This window comes from Colletes gigas, unplaced genomic scaffold (assembly GCF_013123115.1).
Source record: "Colletes gigas isolate AHSC1104 unplaced genomic scaffold, ASM1312311v1 Colletes_gigas_Sc00003, whole genome shotgun sequence".
NCBI lineage: Eukaryota > Metazoa > Arthropoda > Insecta > Hymenoptera > Colletidae > Colletes > Colletes gigas.
In genome coordinates this window covers 10,305,420-10,332,739 of record NW_025106632.1, presented here as the reverse complement: position 1 = coordinate 10,332,739, position 27,320 = coordinate 10,305,420, and the positions used below count along the sequence as shown (strand labels likewise).

At 39.2% G+C, this 27,320-nt stretch overlaps 4 protein-coding genes across 7 annotated transcripts in view; 1 reads left to right on the top strand and 3 right to left on the bottom strand.

Moving 5' to 3' along the window:
- Positions 1–79: 79 nt before the first annotated feature.
- On the bottom strand, positions 80–7,143 carry LOC122404817 (myotubularin-related protein 3). Of its 2 annotated transcripts, XM_043409068.1 has the most exons (15): positions 6,774–7,143; positions 5,530–5,844; positions 5,268–5,454; positions 5,025–5,203; positions 4,750–4,951; positions 4,395–4,585; positions 4,087–4,282; positions 3,822–4,007; positions 3,521–3,685; positions 3,101–3,351; positions 2,259–2,498; positions 1,823–2,123; positions 1,591–1,692; positions 1,287–1,471; positions 90–992 (listed from the first exon to the last, which is right to left on the bottom strand). In XM_043409068.1, exons 1-15 carry the CDS (start codon positions 6,830–6,832, stop codon positions 677–679), a joined length of 3,075 nt encoding a protein of 1,024 aa, XP_043265003.1. In that variant the 5' UTR covers positions 6,833–7,143; the 3' UTR covers positions 90–676. The 2 variants fall into 2 exon arrangements, with proteins under 2 accessions (XP_043265004.1, XP_043265003.1); XM_043409069.1 differs by lacking the exon at positions 1,591–1,692 and having other exon boundaries at positions 80–992.
- Positions 7,144–7,572: 429 nt separating this feature from the next.
- Positions 7,573–9,491, bottom strand: LOC122404831 (protein OPI10 homolog). The gene is made up of 3 exons (XM_043409087.1): positions 9,357–9,491; positions 8,932–9,061; positions 7,573–8,600 (listed from the first exon to the last, which is right to left on the bottom strand). Exons 1-3 carry the CDS (start codon positions 9,384–9,386, stop codon positions 8,170–8,172), a joined length of 591 nt encoding a protein of 196 aa, XP_043265022.1. The 5' UTR covers positions 9,387–9,491; the 3' UTR covers positions 7,573–8,169.
- Positions 9,492–10,416: 925 nt separating this feature from the next.
- LOC122404816 overlaps positions 10,417–27,320 on the top strand; it is a 24,197-nt gene continuing 7,293 nt past the window's right edge. The window contains exons 1-16 of the mRNA XM_043409067.1: positions 10,417–11,545; positions 11,930–12,078; positions 12,157–12,320; positions 12,784–12,857; positions 12,962–13,071; positions 13,151–13,365; positions 13,588–13,696; positions 13,791–13,885; positions 13,972–14,035; positions 14,143–14,218; positions 14,330–14,557; positions 14,715–14,820; positions 14,907–15,135; positions 15,271–15,342; positions 20,341–20,351; positions 25,863–25,876. Of these exons, the coding sequence (XP_043265002.1) occupies positions 12,046–12,078; positions 12,157–12,320; positions 12,784–12,857; positions 12,962–13,071; positions 13,151–13,365; positions 13,588–13,696; positions 13,791–13,885; positions 13,972–14,035; positions 14,143–14,218; positions 14,330–14,557; positions 14,715–14,820; positions 14,907–15,135; positions 15,271–15,342; positions 20,341–20,351; positions 25,863–25,876 (1,600 nt within the window). The 5' untranslated portion in view covers positions 10,417–11,545; positions 11,930–12,045. The remainder of the gene's footprint in view (positions 11,546–11,929; positions 12,079–12,156; positions 12,321–12,783; positions 12,858–12,961; positions 13,072–13,150; positions 13,366–13,587; positions 13,697–13,790; positions 13,886–13,971; positions 14,036–14,142; positions 14,219–14,329; positions 14,558–14,714; positions 14,821–14,906; positions 15,136–15,270; positions 15,343–20,340; positions 20,352–25,862; positions 25,877–27,320) is intronic.
- LOC122404823 (GPI transamidase component PIG-S) overlaps positions 15,407–27,320 on the bottom strand; it is a 19,654-nt gene continuing 7,740 nt past the window's right edge. For all 3 annotated transcript variants that reach the window (XM_043409077.1, XM_043409079.1, XM_043409078.1), the window contains 8 exons: positions 19,473–19,703; positions 19,131–19,331; positions 18,785–19,003; positions 17,873–18,061; positions 17,663–17,801; positions 17,200–17,347; positions 16,744–17,090; positions 15,407–16,684 (listed from right to left, as the gene is read on the bottom strand). In XM_043409077.1, the coding sequence (XP_043265012.1) occupies positions 16,582–16,684; positions 16,744–17,090; positions 17,200–17,347; positions 17,663–17,801; positions 17,873–18,061; positions 18,785–19,003; positions 19,131–19,331; positions 19,473–19,703 (1,577 nt within the window). In that variant the 3' untranslated portion in view covers positions 15,407–16,581. The remainder of the gene's footprint in view (positions 16,685–16,743; positions 17,091–17,199; positions 17,348–17,662; positions 17,802–17,872; positions 18,062–18,784; positions 19,004–19,130; positions 19,332–19,472; positions 19,704–27,320) is intronic.

Here is a 27,320-nt window from a genome sequence, read left to right as displayed (position 1 = left end):
CGATATTTATACTCTGTCTGTGTGCGCGCGCGCGAATGTGTAAAACGAGTGAGTAACAGACAGACAGACGACCATATACGATAATGACATTTAATATTCCAATTCTCGTAAACAGCGGCAATATACAAATACAGGTTACTCGTATCGTAATCCAACTACTAATTAACGAGTTGTTCCATCGTTCGATCGACAATTAATTAAGATCGCACCACGTACGGTGTCTAAAAACTAGACGTCAGTCACAGCCTATCCAAAACGTTCCTCGGCCTCCGCCTCACTGTACCTCACGAGGATAAAAAGATTTCCTAAAAACGGGGAAACTTGAGTAGTCTCGTTCAAAGAAGCCAGGTGTCTCGTTGGATCGAATAACTCCTAACGTATATACAACACCTCGTATACTGACTCGTTTTCTCTTTGATGCTATACACTTCTTCGTACAAATTATTACACTAGCAATAAATATTAAATCGCTCGTAGAATTTAGCGCGGCGATCGTGCGACACTTGTACCATATCGATTTACGACACAACTTCTGCGTGTAACTTAAAACACCCGATAATCGCGCACGCCGGTACCACTCGTGAATACTCTCCGAGCTCGAACATCGTCCTGTCGAAAGCCAAATCGAAACCCGAATGCTGCGTTGTTGTTCCTCGTCGTTATTTCTCACGAGCTTTCAATTTACCGTGGCTGCTGTGACCGGTGGTTGCGCTTTCTGATGCGCAATCTGCATCAAATTGTCACAACAGCTGTCTTTAGTCACGTTTAAACCCTTCGGTCTCTGACAAGTCATCAAGCTCTCAGAGTTCGACGTAAGCTCCGTGTCGTTATCGCCTTTGTTTTGATGACGAGCGTTACACTGGCAGGGGCTTGTACGCCGATGGATTCGGTTAAAACAATCGCTGCAAACCCTCACGGGATTGTACAGTCGTTCGCTGGGTAACGGCGTTGAATTCTCCGAACAATCCGCACAGAATATCTTGCCACAACATCTACGAGAGAGACAGAGATAATGATACGTCGGCAGATACAACACCATCATAGAGACCATAGTCGTAATAATTTTCGTAATTAATTTTCAACGTGCAAGGTTGTTGTATACTGGCTGACACAAGACGTTAGCAGAACATTGATGACTCGCACGCCACCTATCGGAACGCCCCCTATCGTAAAGGTTTGTTCTAACCTATGGCTTTAACATTGCACTGTAGGTGTACGCGTTAGTTCCATGAAACCAAACGAAGCAGCACACGGGTGTCAATTTCGCAGTAAATATTCTATTTCACCTGCAATGATGCTTGCGCCTTCCGAGCCAGAATTCTGTATCGCAACCCATGCATCGATTTACCGCATGGTCAGGTACCCAAAGTGTAGGAGCAGGACCCAATTCTTCGACAGCTTCCCAAGACATATCCGATGGTAACGACTCCCCGTGATCGCCGGCACTTCCCACCGAATCGGGCAACGATCTCTGGAACACGAGCAATACCTTCCTTTTTTTCTGGCTATCTCCGATTACTCTTTAACAAGCCGAATCAAAATTATTCTTCTCCCGAGAAAACATTCAGCAACGTCTTTGAAAACACTCACGATATCGTCGATGCGATCAGTGTCCGCGTTATGATTGCAAACTTGCTTGATCAGAGCCACCCTCGTCGTATGCAACTCCTTCTTTAACGCTTCTTCCTTTAGCTGAAAAATCGCAAGACACAAAACACCGTGACCGTTCACAGACTCGTGACTTCGTTCATCAAACGTATTTTTTATTTGTTCTCTTTGTTTTTCCCGCTTATCTTACGCAAACCAAAATGTGTTTACATACCTTGTGCTCAACGATAATCTGTTGCACGCGCATCTGAACATCGCAATGTACAACGGGAAGACCATCGACGTCGTCTAACCTGTCAAGATTGTCTGGCATCATGTCCTGACGAGTCGGGGATGCTGGACAAACGCTACTGGGTGTTCTCGATATCAGTGGCACGCTGGTGTCGCTGATGTCGCTGCCCTCGTTGAAGTTGTGATTGTAGTTACGATTACAAGAACAAACTGTTCGACCGTTAGTGTTTGTCTCGATCCACGGCAAAACGATGTCCTGCGGCGAGTTTTTTTGCGACCTGCTACTCGACAAAAAAACTTTTTCTTGTTCAAATCGAACTTGGATTGATTGTAGATTTGAACTCGCACTCGGACTTGAGTCTCAAGCATGTAGCATTCAAATTCGAGCTCGGTCCAGTTTCACGGCATGTAATACTTACGTTTCGATATTGGTGCTAGTACCGAGTAAAAAATCGTTGCTATGTATCAGTGTGTCCGTTGAACTCTCTACCGATGGATTCGCTGGCGAGTCATTCGAGACTTCAGTCGTGTTATTGCATTGCTTTGATATGTCTTCGTTCTCTGGCGTAATTCTTTTCTCGTTTTCAGTCTTACATTCTACGTCGTCATTTACATCCTTTTCCATCGTTTCTGCATCGAGCGTCAGAGAATCGAACTTTCTGTAACGACGTTACGAACGACGCGATCACAAGCTACATCACAATTTTCGGCGAGAAAAACATACGCAGGGCACGATAAAGTATTAATTTCGTACAGAGATGCATAATCTAATCTCAAACTTCGATAATATCGATCCTTTTTTTTTGTGTGCATTTTCTTGGAGTTCTCAAGTATTGACAAGGTATTGTCAAAATTTTAAAAAAACTGCGGAGTTATAAGACTTTGAATTAAGCTGTCGAGCTTATAACACTGTCAGAGCGTGTCTATCCTGAGATCACAAGCATGTAATCTACTCTCTAGCCACTCCGCAACAAGGGATAAAGACTAACAATTACTAGCCCTCTCAACATTCTCTGTATCATTGATGCTTGACAAAACTTATGAAGTACTGCAACATGCGTAAATATACAAAGTCCAAATGTACAAAGTTTAAAATCGATAGGTCTAATAGTTTCTTTTAAACAAACCGCAAAGAAAGCCTACGTTTACGCTTTCTAAATCAGATTATTTCGCTAATGGTGACATTTTCGCTTTATTCTCTTGTCTTATGTACATTACTACTACTCTATTAATATATATGAAAAACAAAAACGGTGATTACGTTTCCACCGAAATACTTGGATCGCTGAGTCTACGGTGCAGGTAGGCCGCGTGATCGGGAGTGTGCATAAGATCCCCATATGATCGAGTTTTAGTCATTTGTCCCTGTGGTTCTTCGCTTTCACCACTCTCAATATCTATCATCGTTACTCTCTGTTTATCATCCCTGATATCTAGAGAGGATTCCGTAGAACCTAAATATACCTCGGCCCACAAAACAAGGTCCCGAACGTTACAACTTGGCCATAATACCTGGTAACAAAAAAATCGTCGATCACATACATACGTTCGAATATGCGCTTCGCGCACGCAAGGTGTAAATGTAACAAGATTGTCAAAAGCAAAATAAAATGAATAATCGTATTACGAATTTATCACAACCGCTGATATATACTGTTATATTAGATGAAAAATATCCTACTTGATTCTTTAAAGGCGTGTATAAATGATTTACGAACGAACTGGAATTCAGGAAGCGCCAAACTGAAAATGTACGATCCCGTATTGTCAGTTGTAGCCTCTCTTGTCTCCTATTGCAAAGGAACGTACCAAAAAGCTGCGAATACGTATGCTGTGCTAACTTCACCTGAAATTAATCGAGTCTGGGTCAAACGGTGTTGGCGCTGTACCGTCAGAAATTGAACGACACGTGTTTCAAACATTTGCGTATGTACAAACAAATAGATGAAAATAGTAAATATGAATTATGTCAGTATACTCACAAGATACGCCGGAGACATCTGAAAACTACACTTAAATTTTAGGGTTAACTGGTGTACACAGTCAAGCCACTGCAAAAATACCGGACATCGTTCATTTAGATCTCCATAACCAACTGTTTGTCCGCAACGATCCGCGAATTTATGTCCAAAGTCTAACCATTCTCTCTCGCATAAGATTTGAAATCCCTGACGACGATAAAGCAGAATAACAAAACGACTGTTCTGTAACGAACAAAAAGAGTAAATGGGAGTACCTTCGGCATACCTCCATAGTTCGGTAATACGGATCAAGGAGGATCTGCGCTAAAGTAACTATCTGAGGCGTTCTGTCCCAACCGTCGCTACAGTGTACTAATACCGGTCGACCATCTCTTTCTATTGCAGATGCAACAGTCACTGCTGCACGTAGTAATCCAGACATATGTTGTAACCACCGTGTCCCTTCTAATAGACTGAGCCAGCTGCAAAACAGAAGAAAATTATTCGTTAAAAGTGTCTAAAAAAAAAAAAGAAACTCACAGATTATAAGTATGATCTATACGAAATGTATAATGAAATGGAATATTCATTTACTTGGGTTGATCTGTATTTGATGCGCAAAGTTGCCTCAATGCGTGAAAACTCTTCCGTATAGAATGAATGTTTGGTAAATTCATGAACTGTATATCGCAACTGGGATAATATTCGGGACATTCGCAACCACCACCGCGCGCTCTATTCGCCACAGCGGTTGTGTACGATCTGGCATCCACGATTAAAACTTTCTGCAAGTAACGCATTATTTATTTATTTATTTATTTACGGGGAAACCCCTCTAGTCTACAAAGATACAAAGACGCGGAAGAAACAAAAAAAGTTATCGAACAATGAAAACGCATTATGATTTGAAAGAAACGCTTCAAATTTGTCCGTAATATCCGATACCCACTTTGGTATTATTTGTTGTAGTACCATTGACGCCAGCATTGGGATAAGTAATAGGAGAATCCACCATCGTCGATTCACCTTTATCGTAAGAACATGCGTGTGAAAGAGCTTTCAGAAGAGCTTCGTCTTCTGCACTTCTCCAACCGAGCCAACCGACTTCCGGTTGACTACTTCGTGCTATCACTGCACCATTGTTCACGTGTCTGCAAAGCAAGAGAGGCAACATTAAAGAAAACAATATTTTAAAATAATATGAAAGTTATTTTTCCATAATACCTCCAAACAACAGCAGGAATTCGACGAGAACTACGAAACTTGGCCGCCATATCCAGAATAGCATCGGAAATGCAAGCAGGAACCAAGAGCAGCGGTGGATACGACGGACACATTCGATAATCTTTATTAATTTGACTGATACGCCATGTACCGTGCAAATTAAATTTCAGTCGTTCCACCTAAGAAACAGCAATAAAATAATCAAATCTACCGAAATTACAATGTACCATATGATTTAATTACCTCTGAGTTAAAGGTAGCAGTATAGGAAGTATTGTCCTTTCCAAGTTTAGAAAAATCATTGCCTTCCTCGATAGACCAAGCATAATATGCGAAAGCAAATATATCCTCTATGCTCTTAGGTGGATAAGTCACTTTATGTAGTCTCTTAAACCATTCTAAACAATGTTCATTCGTGGAAAAGGCACAACTGAAACATCAAAGTGCGAATGATTTGCTATTAATGTACAAAGATACAGTTTATATAAATAAAATAACATCATACCTCAGAGAACGTGCATCTTTACAACTGATATGTAAGAAGAAAATCTCTTTAACTTCTAGCTGTTCAATTAAACCCAACGGGATATTGTAGCACGTTTGACTCAATTGTAAATAAAGTCTATAATTAGAAAGAGCCAACACTCCATCCGATGTACGTCCAAGTGCTACAATGGATTCTCCACTCAGAGGAGTAAATGGAATCGCAAGTGTTTCATCTTCGCATTCAAGATTTGTGTGCTTTGGAAACAATTCCGAAACATGTAAATGACAGATAGATTGCAAACTTGTTGGCTCTTCTGAATTCTCCATCTCCGTTCTATGACATATCATTTAGAAACTTCATTCTTCTTCTCAAAGGTGAGAAATTTCATTTGTGGATTGTACCTTATTCGCATCATCTATGTATACAACCTGAGGCTAGATTACTAGAACTTCTTAAATCGAATCATATAGATTCACTACTATGCATTAAAGTACACTTATATTAGGCAGATGTTACAATTTTTCCCAATGACATAACTACACCATACATATCCATTTTAGGTATTTTAATGGACTTGTATAATTACTAGTACACGTCATCGCAAATTTACGAATAGTTGCACTGTCGTTCGCGATCTACCGTTTGACGAGCATATCGTGTAAAAACACTATCACACGAATCGCGACTTGTGATCATAAATTTGCGATCACCCGACACGAAACGAGAAAATACACAAACAGATGTGTCACTGATACGATGTAAAGAAACGGTAATGAATGCCACGATTATTTGTTACCACTTGTCGACTTCTATCATCCTAGAACAGTACACCACACACGAAAATGTTTTGGAACGAAAGTAAACGCACAGAATAAAAGTTTCTCTCTTAATACTTAAAGAATCAATGATCACGACAGAAAAACCAACACGTATTTCGTGGTAAATTTTCAATGCTGCCAAGACTCTCGAGACACTTTAAACAGCAGATTTATCAGAAATCACAAGTAAACAAACTACACGAATTAAAATTCCGCAAAACTAGCAAAATCTTTGAAATCTATGTATACTCGTTCACAACTACACGCGGCACTGCTAACTCTATACGTTATTCGATTACAGACGATTGCCAAACTAAACGGAATTATACGTAACGTTGGAAGAAACAGGAACGTTAAAAGCACGAAGCACTTTCAAGCAGAGCAGCCGTAAAGGCTGTAATTTTTCTAGCAAACGATGATAGACAGTGAACGACGATACCTTACCTTGGACTGCGAAATTTCTCCGCGATGGACGATATCCAATGACCGTTCTGATACTTCATACACAATCCATAGACAGTCGTTTACACAAGAAACAGTTTAAGGACATTACTCGACACTGAGGCCATCCATTTCTCCCGTAAAGAGATACGATGCCGTCGATTTCGATTTTGTCGAATATGTAGATCTTTCAAATTCTTTAGTACGTACGCAGATACCTTACGGGATGAACGACTCCGTAACTAATCTCATGCGAGCTGAATTCAAACACGATTACTTTTCGTTACGATGGTTCGCAAAAATGGCTAGCATCGCGCACACAATGTTCATCAATCAAATCGACTGTTTTTTTTTCTTTAGCCCTAACGAGACAATAATGTCAAGACTTACTCGATTTCCAATTAATTTTTATAAAAGATACTCCTTCAGCCCGATGTGAAAGTTACACTGACAGATTAGTCTATAATACAAATCAAGCCGCTTTTCCATTGCTCAAGCATTTTCTTCTAAACGATTTCCAACGAACGAAACTTTTCACAGAGAACTTTTAAGTTATCTTGTCATTGGTCATTATATTACCAATAGTCTATTTCCTTTTAACAATTGCTAATATTTAACATCGAACTTCACAAAATAGAAAACACCTATTATTATGCGTTATATACAACCATGGTCATGCATTTTGTATGCATATGATGGGTGGACTGATGTATCATGCATATATATATATATATATATATATATATGATATACACACACCACACACCACACAAACACATTCATATATATATATATAATATTGTCGAGGGAATTTTATTATGCAAGCATGCATCAATGAATTGTAACCTTGTTTTCATAAAAATACAGAGCTGTATGGTAAACATTACTGCTACACTTGTTGCAGTTTCCACCATAGAGATTTTCGTGATAATTATATCGAAATTCGAATAAAATTAACGCTGACACATACGTTTTCTAAATTACTAATCATGGATTTGTATATGATTAGTTTTGCGTTATCAAAAATTGAATATTTATGTTTTACTTTTACAATATTGCAAGTGCATTTTTCATAGATCGCAGAACATTCGCAACGAAAACCGTACACTAGCTGTGTAATTGATAATAATAAATTCAGAATTCATAAATACAATTATCTTTTACAATATAAACATAGTCGATATTGCGTCGATAGCTTAGAGGTGGCAAACTCTATATATAGTACGCGATAGTATCGTACATATTCTTATTAACATACTGGTGAAAATATAAAAAATGGTAATTCATGTATGCAATACACTTTCTTTCGCGAAAGAAAGTGTGTACAATAAAGATTGGCGTGTCGTCTTAATGCAAAATGGAAATCAACTAATGAGAATCGGTTATTCACAGTTTCCCATCATGCTTTCCAAAAATTTGGATTTTGCTGCAACCTTCTCTCAAAAGTTTCATACCATCCTTGGATAGTAGACAGTGGTACAAAATTTTCAGTTGGATTTGGTGTCATTTGTGCCTGAGTCACTGAAAAACTTGATACATAATTCAAAAAGCTGGTAATCATCTTTTGAACAAAATCCAAGAAAGAGTTTGATATGGCTAGAGACACTGTAGCTGCTTGCTGCTCTATGACTCCAAGAGGCTCAATTGAAATTCCTATTTGTGCTACATGGGAAATCTTTCCCACTCCGAAAATTCCTAAATTACTATTTTCAAATTCATGGTTTTTCTTCAGTGTTGATATCTTAAATATGGCTGATGGTTTGCAATTCGAGATATATCCCAGAAATTGCCAATTTGGTGGGGCTGTTGGATCCGGCCAACTGAAATATACTGAAAAAATTGAATTTTGATTAATTTTACATGAACACCATTATTCAGGTGTCCACAATTTTTCAACCATTTGCAGCCATTTGACAAAAAAGTTTTGGAAAAATTTGTTGATATTGATTACACAACAAATGACAATAATACAAATTTTTAAAATTGTTGTCATAGCAAAATCAAGGGCACTTTAGGTTTTTCAAATAAGACCGCATATTATACAATAATTGTACCAACAGATTACTAGATTTACAGTAGTTTTAAATGGCTATAAAAAAATTGTGCATCATGTTATAGAATATAGCTTTTATACATGTAATTGTAACAATATGATACATACCTGCACCACCTGCTCCATCAGGAAATGGTACAACACCTGTAAGGAATATCACAATATGATTTATGTTATCCGCATCAGGTACTGTTATCAAAAACTGATTATCTCCTATTTGCTGGAAATCTGTTTGTACCTGCAAAGATATAAAGATGTATGTTAGATTAGTTCGCCAAAAATTGCAAATTGAGATGCTTGTGACATGTTAATGATGAAAAAAATAGGGTACACCAAGAGTATTATCAAAACCTAGTAAGAATAAAACTCAACAACAAACAAATGAGAAATTACAAAAGATTATTTAAACAAATCTTGTAGATGTGAATTTATATATTCAACATAAATAGTTTATTTACATGAAACCGTCGATTTGATAACATAAACGAATCACAAATTCAGTATTCATTATCACGAAAAAGATTCACACTTACAAATCGACCAGATACAATTATACCAAGCATTTTTGCGAAGAGTCTAGATCATTCTACTGTCTTCACTTTATCACGCTACACCGGAAAATGCACAGTACGCATGCAACGAACGTGACACCAGCCAAACACGGGAACGCGTAACTAATGTTTATCCACGATTTATACAACTATAGATTGGAAACTCAGTACAAGCATTAGCCGTTCAAATTAGAGGCGTATTCACATGTACGCGACTGTTCTCTACCACGAATATTTCTATACAAAACATTTACATTCGGAAATGTGAAAATCCGACTCGAAGACGTTTTTTATTTTTATTTTTGTTTCTGACAAATAGTGTACCAGCAATTCTAACGATTAAAATACTGACTTAAATGTATAAAACCACGATTGCACTTCGTATACCTCGTCTGTGATAAAACGAAATATTCTTTTAATCGGCTGCAGATAAGATTGTATCTATTCGACATAGTACTGTACTGCCACCTATATAAAAACCCAATGAATTGAATGACTCAATCACAGACGAGATACCTCGATTTTGAGTGCATACTATATCACACTTCTAATACATTCAGTTGCTTACATATAAAGCATTATTCGCAATTCGTGTATTTTAAATAATCTGTAAACATCATTTGCGTAATATCAAATCATTTTATGCTACATTTATACATATATATGTATTTCATAAACATATTATAATTGATTGTAACCTTTTTGGTAATCGAGATAATAAATTCGAAAGAACAAAAGAATTCAGTTTCATTTTACTTAATAGTAAATGACTGTGATAAGGTGGTAAGCAGGTGGTAACCTGCATGACCAAGATGTCGAAGAGTATAGAGGAAAGGACCAAAGAAATGGCGTTAGATGGACGGCGGGTTATTGAAAAGAATAGAAGAATGTCAAACATAGTGCGCATTGGACGTGCACGAGTAGTATAGACTAAAGTGACGTCAGTCAGTTCCTTATGGTTCTCTCATTCTCGTGTTTGACCGCGCCTTTGAAAATAATTTGCTTTTGCTAACAGCGGTTATCTTACTCTTGGCTCATAATTTGGTCGTTACGTACGACGAAACGTAGGAAAAAATCGCGTATAGACGATTCCAATAATATATAATAGACGTATACAGAGACTTCAACGCGCTTTAAACAAAACGAGACTGTCGCTGAATCGAAAATCCCTGGGCGGATAGTGATGGTGACAGTGATGGCGATGACGATGGCGATGGCGACGGTGAGAGCAACCTCTACGAACTTCAATGTGTGTGACATCACGCTTCATTGTTGGAGGTTTACGTCATTCTCGAGTCTGGTCTTGAGTTGGTGCGCGCGATCTACGGTAGTCTAGAGAGAGACGCGTGTGGACGAGTGGCGGGAAGTGTTAGAGGCGAGAGAGGCGAAAAACACGCGAATCACCGTTGCGACTGCGCGAAACGTATTGAGCACGTCGTTTTTCATCTAAACAAAATTAACGACAAAACCATTGAAGCTTCGGTTGAAATTATAAACGCGGATACTCGTGATCGATGTGTAGAATGAGAATTAAACGTTTCGATGTATCGACACAAAATTTACAATAAGGAAAGAAAAGGAGAAAGGGTATTGTGTCGACGTCGGGAGGAGAGAGGGTAACCGAGGGGGATAGACAAGACGGCTGAAAGGGGAGGGGTGCGAGAGAGAAAAGGAAGAGCGTATAAAAGATAGACGAGGAGAACGATACGAAGCGCGACGTTCAACGGTGGTAGAGCGCTGATTTGTGATTTCATCGACGGTTACTGATTTCGACGGAACAGCTCGATGCGGATCGAGTGCGTTGCGCTTTCGAACGAAGGGGTACTTTTCGCGCGGATAAGATTGCGCGCGATGTCACTAGTGTTGGGGAGAGTTTTCACGAATATGTAACTTATTTGTGATCCACACCTAGCAGTGGTTCTTCGACGACGCGTTCTTACATTTTAAATATAACGGTGTATAAATAAGTATGAGCAATAGCAGGGTGCACAAACGGAGCTCTCACCGTTAATTTTTCCAAAGGATTTACGTTCGGTTGACGCGGTTTTTATTTACGCTTGTGACTCTTAGATGAATGCACGTCAAATGCAGTCAGAATCGATGGTTTTCTCCTCGAAGTTTACCACATATGTTTTTCATGCGTGGGCATGCAGCACCGAACTATCGTCAAGGTTAGTGTGTCTGACAGACTCTCCATCGTCCCTCGATTCTTATAAGCTCGTTTTCAGTGGGTAGTATCGAGTAGTTGCAATAGGTAATTAAATCGTGCGCTCTAACTTGTGTACCTGTCAATAGTAATACTACGTATTAAGCTTTCTTAAATATAAACCTTGTGTATGCCGTCGTGATCCTCGTGATCTTTTAACTTTTTAGTATTTTTGACAAATTGCGTTTCACTGTTTACCTGTTTTTACTATTATTCGGAACTCTTCTCTCTCTCGAAATTTAACTTATCTTGGTACTGGCACTGACAGTGATATTAATAAGACGCGATGTAATAGAATATAATTTGACCCATGCATACAGCATCAATAAAGCGCTGTTTTTTTAAATAGGAAAATCCAAAATTCTCCTCTATTGGACGATTAAAGGGTAGATACATTGGATGGACATAAGCCTGTTTGGTTGTGTGTCATTTTTTAAACAATGAGGTCTTATCATACATCAATAAATGCATATGTCGATAAGTATCGACAAAATCTGTGTAAGTATAGTTATATCAGGAGTATATATATCATTCGTGTTAATAAATTTTTATTACAAATATATACTATTGTTTCAGGTGAAAGACACATACTACGTAATGCTGTTGCTTGTAAACTGGATGCAAATATGCAAAGAGCATCAACTTACTGAAGATTGCTCGATCATCTGTTTAGATACCTATATAATGCTCCAAGAATTTTACATGTTCGTCGTTGAATTGGCACGTTTGTGCAAGAAAGGGTAATACAAATATGTGTTTATATTGATAAGTATTAGTCCAAAATGAATGGATGATTATCACTTATGCCTTGGTTGTAAGCATCAATTTTACTATACAATTGAATCTGGCAACAATGGTAAATACATATGTTCTAGGCACAAAGCAACAAATTTCTGGTTACAATTTGTTGCGGTAGAAACATTTTATCGACAATGCAGCGTAGCGTGCTTTTCCTTGTTGCAAAAGGATTTGATATTGGGAAGTAGGTTTGTTAAATTAACAATCGGCATAATGATTTTATTACCACACTCCAACAGAGATAGGTTCAACTTGTACATTTGTACCAAATGAGCTGGATATATCGAATCCTCTTGCAAACCACTTAAAAGACTGACTTGTATAGTTTGAGTGTGATAATACTGCTTCAATTCATGAAAAAACATCTTTTTCAATCGAGACTAACTCGTGTACGTCTGATTGCAGAACAGCCGTTTCTATGAGCGCCTCTCGTTCGTTACACTGTGATGGAAAGGATACGAACAGCAAAAGCGGTTCAAGTGAGTCTACAGCATTACATAGACGTATATAAAAATTTTGCATAAACTGAGTCTTATATCACTCGTTTATGGTGTTTTTTTTTTTGTAATTACATGCTTTATAGAGAGAATGGCATATGAGGTATTTCTGGGTGGATCTTGTAATCCCACCACATGGAGGTCAGAAATAGCGATACCGACTCTTCAGAGCCTCGGAATTACTTATTACAATCCCGTATGTGTTTTTCATGATCTTCGTTGGTTTCATACGTGATGTATTAACAGTTTATGTAATTGTACATTGTACGTTCTAGCAAGTGTCGCACTGGGGACCAGAACTGATAGCTCAAGAGTATGAAGCGAAACAGACGGCGAAAGTGTTACTCTTTGTGATTGATAACCAAACGCGAAATAGCGCAGGCATCATTGAAGCAGCTCAGTTAGCAGCTACACGTCGCGAGTCTTTAATTCTAGTTATTTATCCGTATCGTCAGGGTCAAATGATATTCGGCGAGATTGTATCCACTCAGTAAGACTTTCAGTTTCCGTCGGTTAACTCTTCGCAACATGATGGTTAACTCGAATGATTATTTATGGGTTAAATTTTTGTAGCAAGTAGTCATAAATGCAAACTGCTACGTTTGAATGAACATTTTCTGGTTGTTCACCTCGGTTAATCATCGTGCTGCCGAGTTAACGCGCCTTCGTTGTCAGCAATACATTCTTGACAAACGCTAAACCTTTTGTTTAGGGAATATTACGACTTGATGAATGGACTATTGGTACTTCAGTACCTTATGGAGAGACAGAGGATACCAATATTCGAGAGTGTATCAGTTGCTCTTAATTGTACGTCCAAGGTAATCAATAGACAGAAAGTAAAAGCAAGTAATTGCACAATTATTTTCTCGCGTATCAGATTTCAACGCTGGTTCAAATATGGTTGCGTCGTAGGTTCTGCGCGAAGAGGTTAACGTGCAAGATCTGCATTCCGAAGATGGCACTAGACCAATTAAAATTTCACTCAGTCAAAATGGAATGGACGCGGTGTAAGACTTTTTCGATATCCGTGTATACACGCTTATGCGAGAGTCGCGTCGTACTCAATGTCCAATTCTAAATTACTCTTTTGTAGTACGCTAAGGGAGATTTTCAAGTCCATGGATATTAATGACAGCGGAAGCGTTAAATTAGGAGAAGTGAGTTCATCAAATCTTAATATCTTTTCTGTCAAAAAGTGCGTTTACCTACGATAAAATTGGTACAACATATTACCTGCCTTTGTGTCGATTTCTTCGTTTCGTAGGCTTGGGTAGCGTTACAATCGAATGTCAAATGCAACTTGTCGGTTTCGGATCTTCTGAATGTCGTAAATAAATCGGGTAATAAACTCTTATATTTCCTTAATAATAAAACTGACGATGCCACGTGGCCGAGGCGGCGAAGAAAATTTGCCTATATTTTCCACCCCTCGTATTCATGTATGCTTTTAGAAACATATAGGACGTTGATAGACGATGCATTTCCAGCCAAGAGAGATTTAATGGAATTGCGGATAAACTTTGAACAGTTCTACGCCCTAGCCACCGAATCAGCTTGGAGGACGAAGACAAACGGCATTTCTTGTGAAAGTGAGATACCTTCAGTTTGGAGTATATTATGTAGGAAGGCTTCAAAATTTCTTCGCAGAGCTATCGTGCAACCTTTTAACCGTTTCCTAGGTATTTCCTATTCTAAACCATTTCCTATGATCCGTCGCGTGTATCGTTAACGTGTATGAAAGCGAACAGGTCATCGCAAGACGCTCGCGCCTCGATCAGTTTCAAAGTGTTCCCGAGAACAGTTATGTACGATTCGTGCGACCATTAAACTTTTTAGATTGGACCAATTCCTTCGTGCCTGAAACCGAGAAGAGAGACTTGTACATTGGAGTAATCGGCAAAGATCAGTTTTGGTTAGAAACAACTGCAGCATCCTCCATCGAGTGAGCATCCGAGATGTAACGTTCTTTCGATTCTCGATATTGCGACAGTGTCGTTGAGTCTACGTGTAAGTTATTTTTCTTTTTAGATCTAGCGGTTTATCTCTGTACCGACCAGGCCTGAATGAGTACAACGTAAAGGTGTTGCCACAAGAATTACAGAAAATGAAAAATTCCCGGTTAATATTGTTAATCGTGCCACAGCACTCTCGTGGCATCACCATAATGGCACTTGCAGCTTATCTGATCGGATTACGCGCAAAACTGGTCCTGTGCGTTCAAACGCTTCCCGAAGATTGCGTAGTTTCTGGCGAGAAGGTAAGCGTTCGTGTAACGTATCTGAATGTACGTATATTGTACTTTTATATCTCCTCCACCTTTATCCATTTCATTTTTTTCCTCTTGTTCCTCCATTTCTTGCTCTGTATATAGAAAAACAACTTTTTCGTTTAGCTAACCGAACAAGCCACAAAAGACTACAACCGGGGAAGAATGTACCTGTCGGACTACGCGACGCGCGAAGGTGTACCTGTTTTTCAGAATATCGTAGATGCTCTGCAACACGCGATACAGCTAGTTCAAAGTCTTCGTTGACGTTCTTTCTTTTTTTCTATTTCTTTTTCATACGAGTAAGCTTTTCGATTCACCGATTAATTTATTTTTACTCTTAGCGATGTTCAACTACCGGGCGAGATCCGTAAGACAAAGAAAAAACCGCGATGAACAATTTGTCATTGTCACCCGCGAGACGCGACACCTATAGCAATTAACTACGATTTAGCACCGAGTTTTGTATCGAGTCACGATCGGTCGACTTTCTCAAATTTTAGTGGATACTTCTCACGATGGTTGAACATATTTTTTTATAGCAATTCAATTTGGTAATTTTGTAACCTTTTAACTGGTTGAGGATTGATACACGTGTATTGTATATATATTATTAGTTGTTTCTAACGATCTAATGATAATTAATTTAAAATTTTGGTAGGAAGAATGCATGGGAGTGCGTGGAAAAAAAACGTTTGGTCGCGTTGAATGCGCGTGGGAGCATGCGAGAGTGCGTGGATGCAAACGTGCGGTTGCGTGCGTGAATTTGTACAGGCAGGAACAGAGACGCGTACCTGTACGACGGACAGGCATCTTATGTAGCGCTATCTTACGGTGTTGTACGCTATGACGAGTGATACGATCGAATGCGTTATCCATGGACAAGGAAAATTAAAGAAAATTATAATTCTGAATTACGTATATGTACGTTTCGATGCACGACAAAGAAAAAAAAACGAAACTGTAGTTATGTGTAACGTTTTAAAAGTCATTCGACACTCATCGTTGGAACACTGACCGGCTCAATATATTTTTCCTTTCTTTCTTTTAATAATTTCGCAACCATTTTCTTTGTACAATAAAAAATATTATTGTTTTTATTTCTATCGTTTGTTTCGCTGTTCATTGAATATACAACGCCCTTGACTGCGCAAGAGACCATGAAACTCGGAACGTTTGGCATACGAGGAACGAGCGCAACGGATTCCGAAAAATACTTGCGACTGTTCGATCTATATTAGAGTCCCTGAATGAGGTTTCGAAACGCTCGTCAGTCGAGTTCCCCGTTTCTACTGCTGAACACAGGTAAAATATAGAATCATACATATATTATAACGCAGAGACATCGTGCCTTGCCGTTACACGTCGTTGTAATGTTGTCGATTATCATACTTTTTTTTTTTTTCTCGTTCGTTGTCTTACAATGACCGGTTTCCTTCACGCGTTGACCTTTCGAAGGGAGTAATGTTTATATATATTCTTTAAAGAAAGTAATACTGGTATCATAGCTGGTAGAAAAAGAGGTATATACACGGCGTATCTGAAAAAAATAATATAAAATAATCCCGCAATCGGAAGAGGAAAGTTCTTCTTTCTTACTTTTGATCCTCTGGGAAATATAGCAAAGCTAAGAGCGTCGGGTCTGAGAATGCAGCTTCTGCTGCAACGAACGCTTCTTTGCTCAGCAGAAAACCCTGCCTGAGATCGCCCGCAGCCAGTCGTTCGGCTGAATTCTCCACTAAACGTAAGGCAGTTTTTATCCTATCCCCTACGACGTCCGTGATCACGATGTTCCCGATTTCTTTAAGAAGTCGGGCGAGCGACTGTAGCGTCAACTTAGCCGAAGTCAGTTGCTCGATCGTGCGAATGCGCAACAAAGCATCGACCTCCCAATTGTACAATTTAAATTCACTCGGAGGGAGGGTCAAAACGTTGTGCAAGGGTTTCTGAAATAAGAAAAAATGAAATCTAACAAACCTGGACCAACGCTCGTTACTGGTCACTGTGGTTTAATGTGTTATCGGCGGAAACTGGTATAGCAAATCGTTCGATTACCGGCTCGGGAATACCTAGAAGAAGTTTCAGCTGGGCGAGAAACGTGCCAATGACGGTAATCTCCTCCGGAACAATGGTGACCGATTCATTGGATTTTGCGTCAGCACAAGCCTCTAAAGATGGATTGATAAACACCACACCGCCCCACCTATATATGAATTAAAACAACGCAATGTAGACACAATGAATCGCGTAACGATTGGCTACGATTTAAGCAGGTATTCGTTCTCCGTATTAACACTAAATCTACCAAGGAGGTCAAAACGACTTGTTCTGTAATTTGTAATAATAAATACTCATTTTTTAGGTACATCTTACTCTTTGAAATTCTTTGACTTCTGTTCCCCTCGAAAAATTTAGGTGAATTTTTTATATCTATTATTGTTTGCTTATAGAAACCCCTCTGATAGAAGTAGGTACACGTAAACCTAGTGTTGAAACTTAATCGTCGGATACGCGTTACCTTGGCGACAGAAACGCTTCAACGTTGACGTTGCTTTTCGACCTATGCCCGGAACGCGTGTAAATATGCAGCGGAGCATTGTCGCATGGAACAGCATAGATTACGAAATTTATAGTCGGATGAAGACTGACTTGCGACGCTGAAACGTGGATGTTGCCGTTTATTTACGCCTTTGTTACATTTGTAACCGAACGTCGTCGATCCGCCTACCTAGTTTCTTCTCCAACGGTGTGATCAATTGCGGTAGAACATCCTCCGGCAGTGCAAAGTGTCTGCCCAGCAAGCTGCTATCGGGCACGCGCTTTGGGTTCACTTCCAGCGGAAGCAAGTACAACCATTGCGATTTTACGGAGAAATTGCTCGAGATCGAGAGCTTGCTCAGAAAAGGTTCAACGTATTCTGAAAAAAAGGCGAACAGAAAATGTAGACACGCAGGCACGTGCACACGGAAAGAAACAGTTGCAACAGTGACGTGTTCAGGAAAGGAAGTTGTCAGTTGTGTCACTAATATTTTAATAGACTTTTGTACAACGCTAATGCTAGAAATATTTAATGACACAGTGCATCGAATAAAACCATGCATCATTAATTTTAGTATTTCAAATACTATTACTCATTAATATACAGGGTGTAAACGATAACTTTGGCAAAAATCATAGGGTAAGTAGAGGTCCCATAGGCAAGTATTTTGAGCATGGGAACCCGTGCCCGGAAATGCACCAGTAAAGAATTACGGCGATCTTTAATTTTGGTCTTTCGCGTCTGATGGGTAGGCAAACTTTTTTTAGTTTATTGTTTCTTGACCATGATTTCATTAAATGTTTACGTTGTTCATCGTAAAACTTTCAATGTTTGTCATCTTTGTCACCTACACGACTGACCCACCTCAAAAGAAACAGTTTCCAGTACGATGGGTTTTCTATCCATCAGGAGCTAAAGACCGAAGTTAAAGATCGCCGTAATTTTTTACTGGTGCATTTCCGGACACGGGTTCCCATGCTTAAAATACTTGCCTATGGGACCTCTACTTACCCTATGATTTTTGCCAAAGTTATCGTTTACACCCTGTATAAGCTTGGACACCTATCATTGTAAAAAGAAAAGAAAAGTACTTTAACGCACTCTCGGCCATCTTGCGCAGATCCCAGTCGACCTTCAGTTTTTCTGGGTTGGGATTCACGACCGTGATCAGCACGTCGTAAGCCGGACTAGCTGGAAATCTTCTCCTGTTTTCCACGTCCAGGCTGTACAACGTTGGCTCCGCGAGCGCATTCTTCGTCAGAATCAGCGATTTTTCGCGCAACATCCACTCGGACAATATTTGAGCCAACGTCGATCCATCTGAAATACAAATCGATCATAGAGATCACTGACGATGGGCACAAATATTTTACTAGTAGGTTTAAATCTAGACTAATTAGACTTTACTTTAGACTTGAAAAGAATAGAGAAATTCGAAGGAACTTACTGGTCTGCGGGGAGAAGTATATTCCTCGTTCCCAACCAACGTAAATCAGCTCGAATATTGCATTCGTCTCCATAAGTAAGAGTTCACCAATATCCAGATTGAAATTGGACGCTGCTACCTTATCCATATTGGTATATTTAAAATCGTGCTCCGTTAAGTTAACGGGTATTATACGGGATACGATCTCCACCTTATAGATGGCTGGAAAAACGTGATAATTTCAATTGTAAGAAAAGAAATTATTATTATTATTATTATTATTATTTCGAGTTCAAGTGATTTCAATCGATTGTTTTGTTGATTCCAAGAAAAGGGGCTTCGTGATTTCATCGAACGACTCACCGGTATTCTCGAAGGCTTCCGTTAACTCTCGAGTCAACTTCTCGGCTCGACGTTCGGAAAGTATCGCGAGGACGAGTTTTATTTTGATTTTTACGTCCAAATTGGACAATCCATCGATCCCAGCGTAAGGTAGCGAAACACGTTGCACCGCGGTGGTGTGCCACCAAAGGGGAACCCCGATGCCCAGCAGCAGCACAGCGAAGGATATGCTCGCGTAAATTCTGTATTTCTCTGTAAATTTCATTAAAGTATCGTATTAATATATTTCTGTTCAAAATCGCTAAAAGAATACGAAAGAGTGTTGGAAGTTTCGCACTCTCTCTGGTAGCATCGTAATTACTATTTAAAGCATCGACGACCTTTCCGATATGCTCGTACGATTACCCTCTATGCTCATTCTAACGCCGATAGTAGTCATAATATGTAATAATGTAGTCTTACTAGATAGCACGATGATATCATTGACAGTACATGTGGCAATATGTGCAGCTATTTCTACCATTTTTACGTCACTCGAAAGCGTTTTCGATGCATATCTTTTACAGAAGCGTGTCGTAACTTTCCTTGCAGTTTCGATTATAGACACAGACGCATTGTTCGTGTGTTAAATCATCCCGTAAGTTCGAACCGTTTGCGTTCCTTGGACAAAGAAAAAATTGACTTTGTACAATGAGAACCTGCAGTTGCTGCAAGTGACTTAAAGCGGAAGTTGAAGGGACACTGTTGAACATCATAGATGATCACGTTGAGACTATAAAATACAGCTAGTCGGTATTTTGTGGGGAGCGCTTTTTCTAAGGTTTCTGTATTCGATTAGAACGAACTGACTGGGATGACTATTTTTTCTTAACGTTACAGGTTGGAGGAGTTCTGGTTGGTGTAGTATACAGTTCTGTAATTGGATGTTGGAGAAGTCGTGAAATGGTTTTTTTGGAGAAGAAAGTGGAAAGACGATCAGGACGAAGTGGTGGTCTTAGAAAAGGAAAGTCGAGGTCGTTGCAAGGGATGACGGTGCTCAGATTGTAAAACTAGTCGCTATTTTCTGAATTTGAAAAGGTTTCCTGCGACCAAATGTCGCCATTGTACTGTAGTTTGCCTTGTATCTGCACCAGCTATAGGGTTTTCCTTTGCCCTGGGCCTAAATTGCTATGGCCTTCAAGCTGCAATACGTTGCGACGCAACAGACACGTTTGACAGATTTAGATATAAACAGCCGCTTAACGAGGGTGATTTATCAACAATTAAACCAATCTATGGCGATCTCACGTCGTTGCAAACGCATACAATAATATATTTATAAACATTGCTACGTGTCCAGCAGTTCGTACATTTACTAATCTCTTTAGCAGATATTATTAGAGAAAGGAAAGGGATTTGCACACGTAAATAACAGGATTTCATAATTATTTTTGTGAAAACTGCATAAAAAGCTTTAAACGTGTTTCCTTGAAATCAGTTACGCATAACTCGATACTATTTAACTATTATGTATTTCGCTCGATAAAGGCCACAATTATGTCTACTTTCGGAAAGCCTTTGACTAGCTAAGTAATTCCTGACATTCCATCCTAACACACAATTTAAAGGCCACAGGAATTGAAGGTAATTTACTGTCTTGGGTTTCTAGTTTCCTTATAAATACAGTACAAGTGGCCAAGCTGCAAAACTCTACTGTGGGCATGTTGATGTTTCATCTGGAGCACCGCGAGGTATCCTATCCTGGTCCGCTTCTATAATCTTCCTGTATAATATTTCTGAAAATTTCAAACTTTTCCTTAGAATCGAACATGAAAATTTTTCTTTCCTCTATTTTTCTAATGAACAGTATCAATTGAAAGGGTATTGTTTACCAAATTTTAGAATTTTTCGTTTACTTTTGCACGTTTTTATCATGTTTCGTTGCAGCCAGTTTATGAAACAATATCTCCGAGGAGCTAACATCAATGTTTTACCTTGGCTTTATCACAATGGACGGCAATTTGCGAACATAAAAGACTTGAAAAAAACCATCAGGAGAGCTTGGAGCATAGTAAACCTGGAAACTATTAAAATTCACATAAATTGTACGTCAAATCGCATGTGTCAAGATAGTTATAGTTATGATCCTTATTTGTTGTTATTTCTCACTGTTTAAAAGGTAAAAACTGTGAAAAATTCTTAAATTTATTGAACAATACCCTTTCATTTTGCGTTACCATACACGATAACACTTCAATTTCTTCTTAAAAGAATGTTTATGGAACACGTATATAAAACTTCAAGTGAATTGGCCAATTACTTCATCAGATATCATGGAAGTAATTTTCTAAAACATAGCTTCAAGAAAAACACGTTTAAAGTTCGTCTCAGGTCATTTTCTACCTACGCGCGACGTATTATACTTCAAACCTCTGTAATTTCGTTTATACTTCTAACTTTGTTACTATATTCAACTCGCACATTTTAGACACTATATTCTTAGAGAAAATATACAAAAAAGGTGATTTAATTGAAAAATTCCTGAACCCAATTAGAGAAAAGAACAAAGAGACTGTATAAAATCACTGATAAAATTGAATACAAACAAAGGAGGATTAAAAACAACATTCACTGGTGGGACAAACGAAGATAAACAATCATCTGCAGTTGCACGCGATCACTGAAACTTTCACGTTCACAGTATCATCTGTATTAAAATAGTCTATAGTTATACACTAGTTCCAATACAATTCTTAACATTTAGCGTGTAAAACCAAGCGTTTATTTAGTTTTTATATCTAGTGGCATGGAAGTGATACTTCGATATCAGTTCGGAGTAAAATGGCCGCCCGTATTAGGACATTCCGAAATCGTAGATGGTTCGATTATTCGAACGCATAAAGAATAATTTTTGCAACATGTCACTTCGATCGAATACCGAGAAAACATACTTCAGGTTTACATATAAGACGTCAAGGACTATGACGTACGTACTTCCGTTATCTGATCCAACTGATATGTTAATGTCTTATCTTTCCAAGTAGCACGATATAATATCATATATGAAAATAACACGAGACAAAAAGAAAACACAGGAAATGTTTAGAAATTTATTATAATTTTTTAGATACCGAGTGGCCAGTTCAACGCTGATCACGTAAACAATCTATGAATCGTCTAACGATGAAGAGAGGATATGGGTCAAGACTGATCCATCTTCATCGAACGACTGTTAATAGGACAGAAGCAAGTTACAGGAAATGGTAATGGTAATGGTAACTTATCGATAACATCTCAATCAATACCGCATCCGGTGAACTTTCTAACGGCCATTGTATTTCTCGATCGCGCTTTTCGGGCATGTTAATCGCCGGCGTCTCAGGAAGAAACGAGCAATGGCTACCTTTGTTCCGACTAGCGCCAACCCTCTTTTCGTCTTCCTCGTCGAAGGGCGTTTCGAAACGAATTACACACATACGTGCTCCGCGAGGTGATTACGAAGTCGGTCACGTTCGTTTCTGCACGATGCACGGCTGTTCGATCGACGTGAAATCGGTTGACTGCGGAATATAGAATACGGTGTCATTGCTCCACTTTGTTTTTCAATGGGGAAAAAGGCGTCAATGGATAGCGGCCGAGAAAATAGGAACCGGAGGAGGGAAACGCAAGGAAAACGTCCGTTCGCGAATACGAGTTTATGTTTACGTCCTACTCAAGACGCGATGGGTTGCGTTGCGTAATACACACGAGGACAAACGGTAGCGTGAGCGGGTTTAATTACACGATTAAATTGATTTAAACGCTGCGCGTACTCTATTTCGCTTGGTCGGGACGCGTTCCGTACTTATATCAAGCGTATTGGTGCCGAAGAATTTGAATCCGGAGACTTACATGTATTGTCACAACCCTTATAAAAAACCTTAAAGATACTTATATGTACGAGTATAAAAAGGTATATAAAAATACCGGTATTTTAACTATATTTACTGGTAATTTTTTCGGTTTTCTTATTTTACTTCAATTTCAAAAATATTTTAAGGCTAATATATAGACTGCGGATGTTTATGCATTTATGGGAAATTTTAATCCTCAAAAAACTACAGAATGCATTTAATATGCAAAAATATGAGAAATAATTAAAGTAAGATACGAATTATTATATTTAGGGGTTGAGACAGCCCTCTGCGAAGCTTCCGTTTCATTAATTCTATTAATGAAAATGTGAATTTGCATAAAGATCCGCAGTCTACTAATATAGTTCTAGCGGCTTCTCTGGCACAGTTTGATGTTGTTATTTCTCTTTTTTAAGATTTACGCTACAATCTAACAGCCGATATTCTGAATAATATTTGATTACTTAGATCTAATAGCAAAACGTAAGTTTATAATTTGTAATAAAATTAAACATTGGTCACCAATTATTTTGCATTATTACTCGATATAATTCAAAGCATCCCCCAAAATATCGTAGAAATATAATTGCACATGTATGTACATCTAAATTAAAATTTAAGTTACCGTTTTGTAATATTTGCAGAATAGTTTCAGATCTATGGAATTTACGAAAATATTAACAGAAGATCTAAAAAGGAATCGAAATAATGGCCGATTTTTGGTGTTTAAAAAAACCATCTCTCGATCCGAGCGATTGCATCCGATTTTTCATTATTTTACCACCGATGTTTTCCGATTGTTTACTCGACGCCAATTGAAATCGTACAGTGAACGATTGAGGACACGCGTTTGACAATACGAAACTTGATGCAGCTTTGATTCGGCCTCGTGGTTTAATTGATGAACTTAATCATTGCCCGCACTGACACGCTGGACGCGAAACGTTCGAATCGGGTTTCGCGCACCATCTCGAAATGATGCCATAAGTTTCATGTTCGTGTCCAGTGGATCGAGTCGAGACAATGATAACACGTATTTTAATTGAACGTAGCAAAATGGGGAACAAGTAGAAAACGATTGAACCGCTCCGAGTTAGCTGAAAATTGGATGGCGCTTAAAGTCGGTAGACAATGAAAGGATATAAAAGGATGCAGTATCGTCGATTACTATAGAACACTATCGTGTGTCTAGTAACGCGCGAAACGTCGTACGGTGAATGATTCCGCATCGACACGTGGCGGTTTTCACTTTCGATCATGGACAAGGAATTTCTAAAGTCGATAATTTTTAGTTTTACAATTTTAAATGAAAAACTTGAATTTTTTGTTCTTGAGCGTCGAAATAATAGCAATAAACGTATTATTAATTTGGATTTTAAACTGCAGGTAATATCAGTGGTCGTTAAACGAATGGAGTCCAAGTTTCAAGTTTTTCGAAGTAACCATCGTCCTCGTGCGCGACGTTCTATCGAAAGAAGCGTACAATTTGCATCGTACAGAGAGTGAAGCAACGAAGATGTGTTAGTGAAACGTCAGATGTTATTCTAAGCTTGGAAACTTTGGAATTTTATACTTGATCGCGTCTTGCCCTCTACCTGGCGTTCCGTTAAGGCCAGAAAGAGGTCGAGGGTGCAGATTTATAGTTCTACCTGCCTCAAATTACTTTTCTGCGACGCATATAATACATTTGAGCCTCGACGAAAGGGCCTTTCCTTACAAAGATACGACGGTTTCAAGACGTGGCCATTTTGTTCAACTTTGGTTTCACTTCCTCCTTTTTATCCTCCTCTCGCTTGCTATTGTTTCTTATTTGAGATCAGGGACGATTTTCTCATAATTCACTCATCGCAAGCCACGGTACATTGCCCTGCCGTGCACGTATACCGCCATATTTGTTTCTAAAGAAAAGTTGGCAAAACAGATTTATTTAGATTTGAATAGTTTTTAAAGTAGTTAACTTAACAATATCTAAACAGTGTCCTTTTAATATGTAACAGTACAATTCTCAATAAAACGTTTACGTACGTAAGAAAACGTTTATTTTATTTGAAGATCGAAGGATGTACAAATTACAATTATTATATCGTTGATAAAATCGTATCAAGGTTTTTTAAATTGTTCTAAATTATATACCATCAACGAGACTCGTGAAGAAGACTGGTTCTGTTTCATAAAACATGATCCCAGTATATAAGATGCGTATTATGGGTACATGAAAGTTGTACAGTAACAGAGCCAGAGGTTTAGAAACTCCAAAGCGTGGTCACGAAAGTTGTGTAAATTTGTTGTATCGCGACGACAACAAAAAACGATATCTTTGTTATGTATCGTCGGGGGCGTGAACGAGTAACCGACTCCACCTGCGCAAAAACAAAAAATAGATACAATAAGTAGCGACGTATTTCCCATTTCTTACGATAAAAAATAATGATGCGTTCCTCGATAATCTTCCAGGAACATAAACACTGGTTCCCCGGACTAACGGTGCACACTCAATACGATCGTTTCGTGCTAAAAAATTACCCGTTCGAGGGCCGAGGTCACGCGAGAAGAGCAGGCCGAAAACGAGGATGGATCGGATCTTCCGGGTTGTTTCCTTCGATACGCGATTTCATATTCCTACGGTGAACACGTTCGCTGTCCATGACCCGTATACGGTGCATAGCGCTACGCTTTTGGATAGGCCGCCTCGAGACCGGACAGCGAACGCGTCGAATATTCGACGCGGGTGATTGGGAGGCTCGCGGTCGGGAATATGCCCGTTGCAGAGGATTGTACGACGCATCAAGGTCGCGAGACGGGGACCGGGAACGTTTGCATCGGCGAGGAGCCGGTGTGCTCCATTGGGTTCACTTACCAGTCGTTGGAGAACGAACCAAGTAGACAAGAGACGAACCTCGAGGTAGGGGTAGACAAAAAACAAGGAAAGAAGACGAAGAAGAAGAAGAAGAAAACGCAGAAACGATAAGAGAGAGAGAGAGAGAGGGAACTAGATGGAGAGGGGTGATAGCTTAATTGCAAGAGGTCCGACTCTGCGTGCCTTTGAACAGAACGAGCAGTGGTGGTGCAGCGTGCGTGCAACTACCGAAAGTGGAACTGCTTTTTGACAGAGAACTCGCTCAGGGTCTTAAGGGGCTCCGGGGCGGATACACGTCTCGCGGGAACAGTGATATACGGGCCTGCGTACGGAAAATAATCACGATTTTTCCCGTTCGATCAACGGTAACCGAATTTACCCGGCGACTGACGCGTGCAGTTTCGAACGTACACGTTTATTGATCGACCACACACGCGATATCGAATCGATCGGGTTCGATTAGCATTCCGGTCGTGCTGTCGTATGGTGCAGCGATCGTGACTTTCTTCAATGACCATCGACACCGTGGGCTCCGGTCTCTCAGTTAACGACAACGCCGCAAACAAACGTGAACCCAAGTCGAGGCATTCGTCGTTTAAAAAGTCCCTTCGACGCGACTGCAACGAGCAGAATACCATAACGATACCGATTTCACGCGTATCGATCCACGATCGCTGGCGTTTCGCGATGCCCGTTCGTATTTTGATAACCACGCGAACGTACGAGCATTGAAATCTTTCAAGCAAACGTCGATTCGAAGATTCGTGTATAGAGAACGCCGATGGTAATTGTGATTGTTTTTTTTTTTTTATTAATGTGGCTTTTAATTGCGGAGATAAATTGCGCTGGGTAGCAAGTGCACGGTTTATAATATTACGAACGAATTGTGTTTGATAATAAGTGTATCGAAGCGTACACGAAATTAACGGGATCGCGGCTGCAACGGGGAAAATGTCGTAACGATTTTGATTTACGAGTGTACACGTTTTTCATAACTGTGCGATCGTACAAACATCGAAGTCTCTAAATCAATCGTGAAAAGAGACTGATCGAAGTCGTGTTTATTTAATATTGCTACTTATTGTGGGGAAATAAAATTGTGTTTTGAGTACATGGTTCATTTACCAGTGCATCATGCAA